This window comes from Saccostrea cucullata, unplaced genomic scaffold (genome assembly GCF_032062105.1).
Source record: "Saccostrea cucullata isolate Sc308-1 unplaced genomic scaffold, CSIRO_AGI_Scuc_v1 ctg2122, whole genome shotgun sequence".
Lineage (NCBI taxonomy): Eukaryota > Metazoa > Mollusca > Bivalvia > Ostreida > Ostreidae > Saccostrea > Saccostrea cuccullata.
In genome coordinates, this window is record NW_026920730.1 from 26,726 (window position 1) to 41,377 (window position 14,652).

General features: G+C 34.5%; 1 protein-coding gene and 1 long non-coding RNA gene across 2 annotated transcripts; both read left to right on the forward strand.

Annotated features, from left to right (window-relative positions):
* Positions 1-971: 971 nt before the first annotated feature.
* Positions 972-3,140, forward strand: LOC134256495 (uncharacterized). The gene is made up of 4 exons (XM_062739137.1): positions 972-1,143; positions 1,708-2,268; positions 2,382-2,468; positions 2,971-3,140. Exons 1-4 carry the CDS (start codon positions 1,092-1,094, stop codon positions 3,111-3,113), a joined length of 843 nt encoding a protein of 280 aa, XP_062595121.1. The 5' UTR covers positions 972-1,091; the 3' UTR covers positions 3,114-3,140.
* A 7,262-nt stretch (positions 3,141-10,402) lies between these two features.
* LOC134256507 (uncharacterized) lies at positions 10,403-13,475 on the forward strand. The gene is made up of 4 exons (XR_009989736.1): positions 10,403-10,933; positions 11,305-11,457; positions 11,810-12,005; positions 12,228-13,475. It is a non-coding gene; the product is annotated as an uncharacterized LOC134256507 (long non-coding RNA).
* The last annotated feature ends 1,177 nt before the right edge of the window (positions 13,476-14,652 follow it).

Below are 14,652 nucleotides of genomic sequence, written 5' to 3' on the forward strand. Positions count from 1 at the left end.
ACAGAAAATAAAGAGATTGAATTATTTTGGTGAAAAATTAATAGGAGTACATCACATAATTGTGTTTAAATATTCAAGTTATTAATTCGTGTGGTCTTCTCCCTTCAATAATTATTTGTTTGATCCTATACGTGAACTGTTCCTACATGACTGTTGCGTAAGAATTATAAAAATTTGTTGATACCTCTCAGAAAAAAAAGCCATCATCAATTTCAACGCCTTTATTGTTTCAAAGTTTATTGGTTATCTCATTTCTGAGTGGGCTCCACCAATTAAATTAATAAACCCGGCCACTCGACGGCGAATCGACTCCGGTCCACCTTAAATTCCAACCAGTGATCGATGTTTATCTGTTTGTCTGTCTGTCTGTTGTCCTATTCTACCTTCGCCTTAATTTTTGAACCGTGAGAGATAGAGACTTCATATTTGGTTCACTCTACTAATTAATCTCTTTCAAATGATATCAAGGTCCTTTAATGTGACCTTTATTCTTAAATATCTTTTTCAAACTTTTGCCATAACTTTTGAACCATAGTGAAAGAGATTTCATATTTGGTATGCACACTTCACTAATTAAGTTCTCTCAAATGACACCAATGTCAATGACCGTGACTGTGACCTATAGAGTATGCTAAAAATAGCTTTTTCGAACTTTGTTGACGCCGGGTGCATAGTGTTTACAAACACATCTTATTCATGTTTTTAAATTTTATGATAAATTGCAAGGTATCAGAGTTTTTTTAAATTTACTTATCTGTCTGTCTTATTTATGTTCAAATCAAAAGTTCATATCAGTAAAAGATATAAAACATGTTAATACATCACACAAATGAAATGTATTTTTTCCCCAGAAATTTAGAATGATATTTCACAAAATCAATAGATTATAGGGAAGTGGGTTGGGGGGTGGGGGGTGGGTGGGTGATAAGATATGTAAGTTACGATAAAATGGCGTAATTGACAACTGAAGACGTAAGGTGCGCAGGCCTTTGTGTGACAATGGGGGCAGGTGCGAGATAATAACATCCTAAACCGAAGACCTCTCATTACATTCAATAATAACTGTGTAAAAGACGGAATATTAAGATATAATGAAGATCGTAGGCGTTTTATACTTGATTATTGCTGTAACTTTCGCTAATGGTAACGTAGATTCATTTTTATAATATATATTTTTAAGTGATAAGTATAATTGTATATGTTTAAAAGTTCTTTCATAGATACAATATTTTTGAGAAAGTTATATTGTATTTTGTTTTAAAGTTATGAATGAACTAATTTAAATATTGCAGCAGATCAATTAAAAAGTTTCTTGATTTAAGTGAAAGGTTTCGTAATCTAAAGCATACATGTATTGGTTGATTGTTATCTACGTCCCATTCAAAAGCTTTTTCATTTTTTAGATTGGAAAGAATTATACTATAATATGAAAAAGTATTGAAACAGATGTTGTTTCATGATACAAATACAAAAAGTTGCAAAAAATATACTGGTTTTGATTACAACAAAGTTATACAAAAGGAAGCTTGACTTCAAATATTGCTAATTCATGATTCTGCTTATCAGTTAATGAGGAAGACTGTTTGTTTGGCTAATTTATACACCTGTATATACATGTAAGTACATTTACGGTATATTTTATGCAACAGGGATGCAACAAGAAGGTAATTACGTCAGAAGATTATGTCTTGGCCTTATATATTTCAGCGGCCAACATAAAACGACAGTCACAGTGCAATGTCCTTCCTAACATCTGCCCCCAAACGTGCCTCGTCACTTTGGGAGGGTGTTCCCATTGCGTCAGTTCCTGTGCTACAATACTTGGATATCAGAATCCATCGGGGTACCCAGCGGGGGCAAACAATGGCGGCTCACTATCTTACAGTTTTTTGAATGGCGGAGGAGCTTCGAATAGCGGAAGTGGTTCGTCTTTTTTGTCACCGAACTCCATGAATTCTTTCTCATCTTCATCCGGGTTATCCAGGCCTGTGAACTATAACCCCGGAAATTTAGGACCCAGTAACCCCTATCTTAGTTCCGGATTCGGAAGTTCTTCAACCGGAACTAATTATAATCCAGCAAATCCCGGACAAACAAACATAGGGATTCCCATTGGAGCCAATGGCGTCTTTGGTCCACAACCAAGCGGGTACAATGGCGGACAGGTGTCTGGTCCTGGGAACCAGATTTCTGGAAATCCAGTCAATCCTCTGTCAGTACACACGACTCAAGCGCCACCTACCTCAACAACACCCGTTCGAACAACAGGTGAGTTAGATGAACAACAAATTGGGTTTTTTCTCCTCTCTGATGCAACTCATTTTTCTTTAAAGAAAGCGTTCAGATTTTAATCGTAGTCATATTTTTATTGCCTATACAAGCGACGGGAGCGACTCAGACCTGCCGACCAATATCTTGTCCTGACATACAATATGTCCACTACATCAACGGCTGTCCGGAGTGTATCAGTAAGTATAGGTACACACAATAGAACATTCGGCAAACTTCGGATGATTCCGTCGCCTTAATCAGACTGAGATTAGATGAGGTACGAATCGGGCGAGGTGTACCGAGTGACAATAGAAAAATGATGACAAAATTATCATATTAAAATCAAAATTTAGCAACTCTAAATTATTTTTTTTTCTGAAAAATACTCGGTAATAATGGGATTTTTCAACTATATCGAAACCCTGTGTTTGTATAGCCGGCCATAATCTTTGTACATGTAATTGTTTTGGTTTACATTTCACTTTATATGCTCATTTGTGTTTTGGTTCTGCTCTTTTATTTCGGTTTTGAATTTTCTTCATTTGATAAAAATTAGCAATGTTGAACATGTAAGATATAATAATTACATGTAGCAAAAAATAATATATGAATATGTATGAAATCAAAAAAAAAAAAAAAAAAAACAAAAAAACAAACTGTCATTGCCCCTTTAAGATTATTTTTCGATGTTTGTTTCAGTTCCGACTTCGCCCACCTCTACAACAACACCCAGACCGACCGCCACACCGAGACCGACCTGCGCCCCCTTGCGGTGCGTAGCGCCATGTGATAAAGGAATTGGTATAGGGCCTGCGGGCTGTCCTATTTGTTTATGTAAATAAAGTCAACCAAATTTCGAAAGCCTTGAGTTATTTTCCTTCACTATCAATGTTAAGAATCTTTCAATCTTTATTTAGAAAACAAAAGAAATAAAACTTTACTTATTTATAGAATGAAAAAAGAAGAGCTAAAATCTTCTCTTTTTATGTTCCCCAAACGGAGTTTGGGAACATATTGTTTTTACTCTGTTTCTTATTATTATGTTCCCCAAACGAAGTTGGGGAACATATTGTTTTTACTCTGTTTCTTATTATTATTATTATTCCTGGGAAAATTTTGTCCTCGAGTGATCTTGTAAACTACACATCCGAGTAAGGTAAAATGTTTTTAGGGTCAGTAGACATGTTATGTAGATTTGCCGAACAAAGGTCATTTTGCGCGCACGTGCTTGCAAGAGCGCGCACGTGCAACACGAAAAATGACGATTTAGTTGATATCGGCGTAACTTTTTACATTTTTGATGAAATGCTTTGAAACTCATAATATAAGGATATATTAGTAGCATAGACAATAAGACATGGTCAAAATAGAAAGATCTCACGCGCATGCACGTGCGCTTCGCTCTGATTGGCTGAAACTAAAGTCTCAATATCTTTCTTGTTTTTTGATGAAATCTTTTGAAATTTTGAACATAGCCATGCATTAGGATATCTTACAAAATGATATATAAAAATTATCATTAAAACACGTGCATGCACGTGCGCTGCAATCTGATTGGCTGAAACTTTAAATAGCTATAACTCCCTTGGTTTTCAACCAAACAGGATGTGATTTGGAACATAGATAGATATAATATACTTCTACAAGAAGGTATGGTCACCATGCACATCCATACACGTGCGTGTACGTGCGCAGCAATCTGATTGGCCGAAACTTTAAATAGCTATAACTCCCTTAGTTTTCAATTAAACAGGATGAGATTTGGAACATAGATAGATATAATGGACTTCTACAAGAAGGTATGATCACTATGCACATCAATACACATGCGTGAACGTACGCTGCAATCTGATTGGCTGAAACTTTAATCAGCTATAACTCCCTTGGTTTTCAACCAAACGGAGTGGGATTTAGAACATAGATAGATGTAATGGACTTCTACAGGAAGGTATGTCACCATGCTCATGTATGCACGTGCGTGCACGTGAAATGAATAAAATCAAAAATACATTCTTTAATACTTTTGGATTAAATACTTTAATATTTAGTATATTAAAGTATACAGATTGTGTAGAAAAGATGATATGGTCATTACGCACATGCATTCACATGCGCACGCGTGCAGTGCTAAATTTGAATGAAATTTGTACCCTTCTGGGTAAACGTTGTTAAAGTCTCAAATGCATAAAGTTTGTCTTATTTAATGAAGCTTACAGGGAATATGGCACCAAAAGGGAGATGGGGAGCGTTTGGGGAACATCTGTAACGGTCCCCGTTACAATTAGCACTAGTTATGTTCCCCAAACGGAGTTTGGGAACATATTGTTTTTACTCTGTTTCTTATTATGTTCCCCAAACGAAGTTGGGGAACATATTGTTTTTACTCTGTTTCTTATTATTATTATTTTTCTTCTTCTTCTTCTTCCTGGGTACTTTTTTGTCCGGGAGTGATCTTGTAAACTACACATCCGACTTAGGTAAAACCTTTTTAGGGTCAGTAGGCATGTTATGTAGATTTGCGGAACGAAGGTCATTTTGCGCGCACGTGCTTGCAAGAGCGTGCACGTGCAACACGTGAAATGACCGATTTAATTGATATAGGCGTAACTTTTTACATTTTTGATGAAATGCTTTGAAACTCATAACATGAGGATATATTAGTAGCACAGACAACATGACATGGTCAAAATAGCAAGATCTCACGCGCATGTACGTGCGCTTTGCTCTGATTGGCTGAAACTAAAGTCTCAATATCTTACTTGTTTTTTGACGAAATCCTTTGGAATTTTGAACACTGCCATGCATTAGGAAATCCTACAACATGATAAATAGCAATTATCATGAAAACACGTGCATGCACGTGCGCTGCAATCTGATTGGCTTAAACTTTAGATAGCTATAACTCCCTTGGTTTTCAACCAAACAGGATGGGATTTGGAACATAGATAGATATAATGGACTTCTACAAGAAGGTATGGTCATCATGCTCATGTATGCACGTGCGTGCACTTCAAATGAGTAAAATCAAAAATACACTTGATTAAGCGTATTTTCTAATACTTTTGGATTAAATACTTTAATATTTAGTATTTTAAAATATATTGATTGTGTAGACAAGATGATATGGCCATTACGCACATGCATTCACATGCGCACGCGTGCAATGCTAAAACTTGAATGAACTTGATACACTTCTGGGTAAACGTTGTTAAAGTCTCAAATGCATAGAGTTTGTCTTATTTAATGAAGCTTACAGGGAATATGGCACCAAAAGTGAGTTGGGGAGCGTTTGGGGAACATCTGTAACGGTCCCCGTTACAATTAGCACTAGTTATTATGTTCCCCAAACGAAGTTGGGGAACATATTGTTTTTACTCTGTTTCTTATTATTATTATTATGTTCCCCAAACGAAGTTGGGGAACATATTGTTTTTACTCTGTTTCTTATTATTATTATTATTTTTCTTCTTCCTGGGAAAATTTTGTCCACGAGTGATCTTGTAAACTACACATCTGACTAAGGTAAAATGTTTTTAGGGTCAGTAGACATGTTATGTAGATTTGCCGAACAAAGGTCATTTTGCGCGCACGTGCTTGCAAGAGCGCGCACGTGCAACACGTTAAAAGACCGATTTAATTGATACAGGCATAACTTTTTGCATTTTTGATGAAATTCTTTGAAACTCATAATATAAGGATATATTAGTGGCAGTGACAATATGATATGGTCAAAATAGCAAGATCTCACGCGCATGCACGTGCGCTTTGCTCTGATTGGCTGAAACTAAAGTCTCGATATCTTTCTTGTTTTTTGACGAAATCCTTTGAAATTTTGAACATAGCCATGCATTACAATATCCTACAACATGACATATAGCAATTATCATGAAAGCACGTGTATGCACGTGCACTGCAATCTGATTGGCTGAAAATTTGCATAGCTATAACTCCCTTGGTTTTCAACCAAACAGGATGGGATTTGGAACATAGATATATATAATAGACTTCTACAAGAAGGTATGGTCACCATGCACATGCATACACGTGCGTGTACGTGCACTGCAATCTGATTGGCTGAAACTTTAAACAGCTATAACTCCCTTGGTTTTCAACCAAACAGGATGGGATTTGGAGCATAGATATATATAATGAACTTCTACAAGAAGGCATGGTCACCATGCACATGCATACATGTGCGTAAACGTGGGCTGCAATCTGATTGGCTGAAACTTTGAACAGCTATAACTCCCTTGGTTTTCAACCAAACGGGGTGAGATTTAGAACATAGATAGATGTAATTGACTTCTACAAGAAGGTATGGTCACCATGCTCATGTCTGCGTGCACGTGAAATGGGTAAAATAAAAAATACACTTGAATGAGCGTTTTTTTTGTTTTTTTTATACTTTTGGATTAAATACATTAATATTTAGCATATTAAAATATATAGATTGTGTAGACAATATGACATGGTCATTACGCATTCGCACGTGTGCAATGATAAAATTTGAATGAACATGGTACACTTTTAGGTAATCGTTGTTAAAGTCTCAAATGCATAGAGTTTGTCTTATTTAATTACGCTTACAGGGAATATGACTATAAAAGGGAGTTGGGGAGCGTTTGGGGAACATCTGTAACGGTCCCCGTTACAATTAGCACTAGTTATTATTATTATTTTTTTTCTTATTTCTTCTCCGGTACTTTTTTTGTCCGCGAGTGTTCTCAGAAACTGTTCACCCAACTGAGCTAAAACCTTTTTAGGGTTAGTAGGCATGTTGTGTAGATGTGCGGAACGAAGGTCATTTTGCGCGCATACGCATGCACGTGCGGGCGCGTGCAATGAGTAAAATGACTGATATATTTAATATGGTTGTAACTTTTATATTTTTTGATGAAATGTTTTGAAACTCATTATTTAAGGATATATTAATAGTGTTAATAATATGACACTGTCAAATTAGCACGAACTCACGCGCATGCACGTGCGCTTTGCTCTGATTGGCTGAAACAGAAATCTTAATATCTTTTTTGTTTTATGATGAAATGCTTTGAAATTTATAACATAGACATGCATTAGGATATACTACAATATGATATATAAAATTTTCATGAAAACACGCACATGCACGTGCGCTGCAATCTGATTGGCTGAAACTTTAAATGACTATAACTCCCTTGGTTTTCAACCAAACAGCATCGGATTTAGAACATAGATAGACATAAAGAACTTCTACAAGACGGTATGGTCACCATGCACATGCATGCACGTGCCTGCACGTGAAACGAGTAAAATTATCAATACACTTTAATAGCGTATTTTTCGATACTTTTGGATTAAATGCTTTAATATTTAGTATATTTAAATACATAGATTGTGTAGACAAGATGATATGATCATTACGCACATGCATTCACATGCACACGCGTGCAATACTAAAATTTGAATATACTTCGTATACTTCTGGGAAAACATTGTTAAAGTCTAAAATGCATAGAGTTTGGCTTATTTAAAGAAGCATATGGGTAATATGGCACAAAAAGGGAGTTGGGGAGCGTTTGGGGAACATCTGTAACGGTTCCCGTTACAATTAGCACTAGTTATTATTTTTTTTCTTATTTCTTCTCCGGTACTTTTTTTGTCCGCGAGTGTTCTCAGAAACTGTTCACCCAACTGAGCTAAAACCTTTTTAGGGTTAATAGGTGTGTAGTGTAGGTGTGCGGAACGAAGGTCATTTTGCGCGCATACGCATGCACGTGCGTGCGCGTGAAATGAGTGAATTGACTGATATATTTAATATGGATGTAACTTCTATATTTTTTGATGAAATGCTTTGAAACTCATTATATAAGGATATATAAGACGTATAGATATGATGACATGGTCAAATTTGCATGAACTCACGCGCATGCACGTGCGCTTTGCTCTGATTGGCTGAAACAAAAACCTCAATATCTTTTTTGTTTTTCGATGAAATGCTTTGAAATTTATAACATAGTCATACATTAGGATACCCTACAATATGATATATAAAAATTTTCGTGAAATCACGTGCATGCACGTGCGCTGCAATCTGATTGGCTGAAACTTTAAATGACTATTATTCCCTTGGTTTCCAACCAAACATGATGGGATTTAGAACATAGAAAGACATAAAGGACTCCTACAAGATGGTATGGTCAACATTTACATGCATGCACGTGCGTGCACGTGCGCTTTGCTTTGATTGGCTGAAACAAAAATCTCAATATCTTTTCTGTTTTCTGACAAAATGCTTTGAAATTTAAAACATAGGCATACTTTAAGAAGTCGTACAACGTGATATATAATAATTGTCATGAAAACACGCGCATGCACGTGCGCTGCAATCTGATTGGCTAAAACTTTAAATGGCTATAACTCCCTTGTTTTTCAACCAAACAAGATGGGATTAAGAACATAGACAGGCATAATGGACTCCTATAAGAAGGTATGGTCATCATGCACGTGCGTGCACGTGCAATGAGTAAAATAGTGTAGACAAGATGATATAGTCATTACGCTCATGCAATGTTGTTTAAATCTTAAATGCATAGATTATGCCTATTTTAATGAAACTTACAGGAATATGGCACGAAATGGGAGTTGGGGAGCGTTTGGGGAACATCTGTAACGGTTCCCGTTACAATTAGCACTAGTTTTGTGTGTGTTTCGTACATGTGCAGATTTATAGTTTTGCGAATGCTTTATGATGGAAAACATTTCATTTTTTAATGATCTGAATTCATTTAAATCCATTTTAAATGTTATGCAGCAGAAGGGACAATTTTTAACTTTACTTTTTAGTGAAATAAACTTGAAACAACGAGCTTAAACCCCTCTTTTTTCATGTTTTCTACATGATTTATGACTGAGAAACATATAACCGTCGTAACTCAAGTAAACAAATAAGAAATTTTGTCTGCTTTAAATAAATAAAAGTATGGAATAAATTTTAACAAGGAAATATCCCTAACATATGGCTTGAAGGTAGGTAGTAATCGCAGTGATTCTTTAATATGCATTATCTAAACGCCTGAAAATGTCTTCTTAATCCCTTGTAATTTGCGAGATTACCTGGGATAAGTTGGTTTTCTCAACACAATGCAGTCCTTTTGAACGGATAGTTATTTTATATGAAATAAAACCTTTTAATGGTTCGTCCACTCCGTGGGTCAAACATGCTTTAGTGGCTAGGTTATTTACCCACCTTGCAAGATATTTAAAGCTCTTGTATTTAAATCCTGTGTACTTTTCTTAAGGCCTCGTAACGTATTTTCAGTATATATTATATTGTGCTAAAAGGTTTATGCTTTGAAAACGATACGTTTTTTATTCATTGTCTATACGATTATATTACGAATTTCTGTATTTCAATTAATTGAATATAAATATTATACCTCCATTGTTTAAAAGAAAGAAATTTTTAAGTGTCTGCATTTGCATATTATCAACATTCATGTAGCTTAAGTGTTTTTGAATCTAAATGGGTTTACATATGTCAGTGTTCCACATGGGGTTAAATTATAATGGATTTCACTATATTCGCTGGTTGTAGACCAATGCATTGGTCTTTTTAAAAAGGTGTCCATCTATCCGTCTGTTGTTCTTTCTAATTATGTACCTGAATTATATCCAGAATCTGACAGCACCTGCCTGCTTCAAAACACTTCCCCAAATACAGTGAAACTTGATAAATATGTGACGTATCTAATTTTGGAAAAGAAATTCTCTATGAATAGTTTTGAATATACGTTGACGAATGATTTTACCTCGTATCATGCATATATGTGACCGCGACTGGGAAAAAGGGTCCAGATGCGGCACACGTCATAATGAGAAATCGGCAATAGTTCTGAACGTTTGCGTCACAATCAAAAAAAAAAAAAACGCGAGAAAAAATATGCAATACACGTGCTTCTGAAAAAATTAAAAGTGTTTTAAATTATGAAGTTGAAATAGATGACTGTTATTGTTAATTTGTTGAAATGTTTTGCAATATATTCTATTACGGTATTTTTTTGTTTTAATTTGAATTTACCGCGGTTTTTAAAGAGTAATAACTCTGTCCATAACTTCAGACGTGTTTACATTTCCGGTTGAGTACAGATTGAAAGTGAAAGTCACAACATGTAAACTGAAAATGTAGGTTAGTGCTAAACATGAGCCAAACTTCCACAGCAACATCGATAAGTATACCATCAGATATTGTTCTTTATCAAGATGATGAATTTTTAGAAGATATAGAGCGTGTGAATGAATTGTATTTCTCTAAACTTGTTGCTCCAAAATCTAACGTGCGTGACAGACTGTTTTGTGATCTGTCAAATGACAGCGATAAGATACGAGTGATTTTGGTTATTTAAAATATGATTCTGACTTTGAAAGTGACAATGACAACAATGATGGAGATGTATATATACCGGATGAAGTAAATGACATCGACACGAAGGAATACATATAAATCCATTCCAAATTTCATCAACTTTCTACAGTTTCTAATATGAACATGATGAATGGTGAGGAAAAGGAAGAAATCCTTTCTACATATACGCAGCATTTTCCCAAGCTAAACAGCAAAGGGACAATTACAGACACCAGTGTACCACCAGCAAGGTAGCGTTTGTTTCCTTACCAGAGAAATGTAAACAAACTGGCTAGTTAAAATTTTATTGCAAGATTTTTTTTTTTTCCTTTAGTGTATATACATGTAGTTACAAGTTAGTATACTAAGTACTTTCCATCATTAGCCTTAAATGAATATAAAAGTATTATTATATGTGCCCGGATTTTAGTATTATCAGCCTGGGTAGCTCAATGGGTACAACACCTGACCAAGGGTCAAGGGTTCAATTCCAGCCATGCATTTTCTCCTCTTTTTTCTCTTAATAGCCAAAGTGTAAGCAAAAAGTACATTTCTTCTGTGAAGTTGAATTTCTTTGTTCATGACATGGTAAATACCATGAATAACTATCAATGCATACAAATGATCATAAATGATTTATTTTATTCAAGGAAATGCTCCATGCTCAGTTGATATGGAAATGCACTATTCCTGGGACTATGCACAAAAGGTGCATTTTCCTCATCATGTCCAACAAGTGGGACCAGTATTTTTCAAGACGCCTTTGAAATGCAATGTGTTTGGTGTATGTTGCGAGGGTTCAGGTATGTTAATTCATAAGTCATGATTTATTGCTTAGTTCTTTAATTCATTCAGAAATAACTGTACATGTAATTCTTACAAGAATTTTATGAATTACCTTTCATGTGGAAATCAAATATTTGACGAAACAGTAAAATCTAAAATACATGTAAAGTAGGACACTATTTCAAATCTAGAATAACATGAGACTGATTCTGAATAAAACAATTTTAGTTATTATGAATTCTATTAAATATAGTTGTAGCAAAATATGAACACAATTCTATTTTTGTCAAATTAATGCATGTATATGAGGTGAATAAACAAGTCAATGATTGAGTTATTTAGTTCTGATTAAAATTTTTGTTTTTACAGGAAAACAAGTGTGCTACTTGATTGATGAGGCTGAGAACACAGGGAAGGGTGCTAATTCTGTCATTAGTATGGTTCACCTCTTTTTTTCAGTACCATGGATATGGAGAGAAAACAACATCCATTCATTTTGACAACTGCAGTAGGCAAAACAAAAACAACTTTGTCTTATGGTATGCTCTCTGGAGAGTTCTTGAAGGTAAGTGTACATCAAAATGAAAAATATTTAATTTTAATAATTAAAAATTGTACCTGGTAAAAGCATTGTTTGTTATTCAACTGGTATGTTCAATGCTCAAAATGTTACATGCATGTATAATGTCAGTTTTGATAGTCATGAAATGCAAACTCTTCCTAAATGTAGCATTTGTATATCTATAATATTATATTGAAATTAAGGAATGTATTTCCTTTCAATTAGGACTCCATATTATTGTGGAATATTCTATGATGGTGGCAGGACACACTAAATTTTGATCCTGACTGGCATTTTGGAGTCTGGAAAGTAAAATGGCATTCATCCACAGCAGAAACCATAAATGATATAGCAGACACAATCCGTCGTTCATCTGGGAGAGGCCATAACGTTCCTCAGCTCATGTCTGATCCACAAACACCTGTGCAGTTTAGGGACTGGAAGTCGTACCTTGAACAGTTCTTCAAACCCTTGAAAAACATTTGAGGCTATCATAATTTCCGAGTAAGTGCTGAGACTCCTGGTGTTGTTAAATGTAAGGAACTCTGTAATTCTGTTCCTTTGTGTGTTAATCTCCTGAAAGATCAGAATATCCTTCCCTCCGTAAATGATCCTCTGCCTCAAGAAATCCCAGCACCTGGTCTTGAGCCCAAAAGGCAATGGTACTTATATGAGGAAATCTGTGAACATTGTCTTTCACTCTCTGCTAAAGACTCATCATGTCCAAAACCAGCCGTACCAAAGAAAGAGGTGAAAGTTTATTCACCTGATCATTCCACATCACACTTGGGAAAAAGGAAGAATCTTCTCCTTAGATGAAGGGTCTAAGATTATTGTGTGCAAGAAAGATTAGAAGTAAAATGTATACTTGTAGTTCCTATTGTACTACTCCCATTGATGTACTTTTCTGTAAGTCGAATTTCATTGCTTTAAAACATTTGTTAAAATTAGGACTTTTATCATTTACATAAGCTGTGTCCTATGAGTAATGTTTCATCTCAACAGTTTAAAAAATGTGTAACAGTATGAAAATTATTCAGTGATGTTTGCACCTTCTCTGTGACATTATCCTTTAAATGCATTTTGAATATATGTAGTTTAACATAAAATATTACAAAGCTTTGTCAAAAATGATTTTTTTTTCGTTTTTTTTTTTTTAATTTTCAGGGGATATAATTTTCACACTACCCCCACCCCAAAATGTAATATTTCCATTTCAATTTTTTTTTCTCTGTGATAACTGTTTGAAAGTTGGGGGAATTTATTTTTTGATAATTTTGCCAGAATGTAAATTAGGTAGGTCGATAGGTCAGCAGCTAAGGAGGCCTAATACGCATGCAAATCTCGTGCACATCTGTCTCTGTATCTGACACTAAGGAAGCCAAATAGCATGTAAATCTCCTGCGACTGCCTTTGTGTTTGACGTCAGTGTGCAAGGACTATTGGAATTGGCATGGAAGTCCTCGTGTAATTTAAATCTATTAATATTAGTCTAAATTTTTAATGTCTAAGTCTACAATTTTATTTCACAATGAAATGGAAATATAAGGAATCACTCTCTAGTTATAAGATTTTATGCAAATTATCCATGTTTCTCACTATTGTTGATGCCCTGGCATACTCTCAAAACTAGACAGTGATTCCTTAAATATTTTTATAATCTTAATACTGTATACTGTCGATAATGTTAAGAAAGTACAGATGCATACATCTGTAATATCATCAGTACATTTTTATGTACATATTTGCAATATTCAGAGTATCTGTTTTGAAAATAGTGATCTGCTATTCATTTTTTTTTGTGATTTTGTTCACAGCTGTCAAAAGAACCTCTATCATTCTGTATTTTATGTAATATCTGGTGTATTTTGTCATAACTTTTTTGTTATTTTGGAATGTAATTTCAATTTGCATATTTATCTTTTAATGCAAATAAATGGTTGGATTATTTTTCATTATGTATGTTTTCTTCCCTTTCTCTCTTTGGTCATCGATGCTTTTAGGATAATAAATCAGTCTTCTGAATCAAATTAAATTGTTTCAACAGTCACATGTAATAAGTAAGAATAACAGTATATTTAATGATTCAATTAATTTATTTTTATCATACCTAAGCAAAATTTTAAGAAGAGTTTAAATAAAAAGAAGAGATTGTTCTTAATACACCAGTAGAATGTTGAGATATGTTTGATTTTCTAATTACGACGTTATGGTAACGTCACTGACGTTATGAAATGACTGGAAGATATGCCTGCATACCTGGCCCTGTATCTTCTTTATTTTCAATGATATTTGCTTGAAATTTTGAATTTGTGTTCTTCAAAGTGTCCTGATTTAAAAAAGACAATAAAATTAATTTTGATTTTTTACTCATCTGGACCCCTTTTCCCAGTCGCGGTCACATATTATAAATTTTAAATATACCGTGATGCAGTAAATTCAAAATTTACAACATGACTTTTGTATGAAATTAGGGATTATTTGATTTTACAAGATACGCGCATGTACGTATTTGCATAACTTACCAAAATCTTCTGGGACGCATTTATGGTTAGTATGGGGGAAACAAAATTTCTGTGTTGTTTGGCATAAAGTTGTTGACTAAAAAATATTTTCAAGGAATTGCGTTTACGCTTTTATGTATATTTTT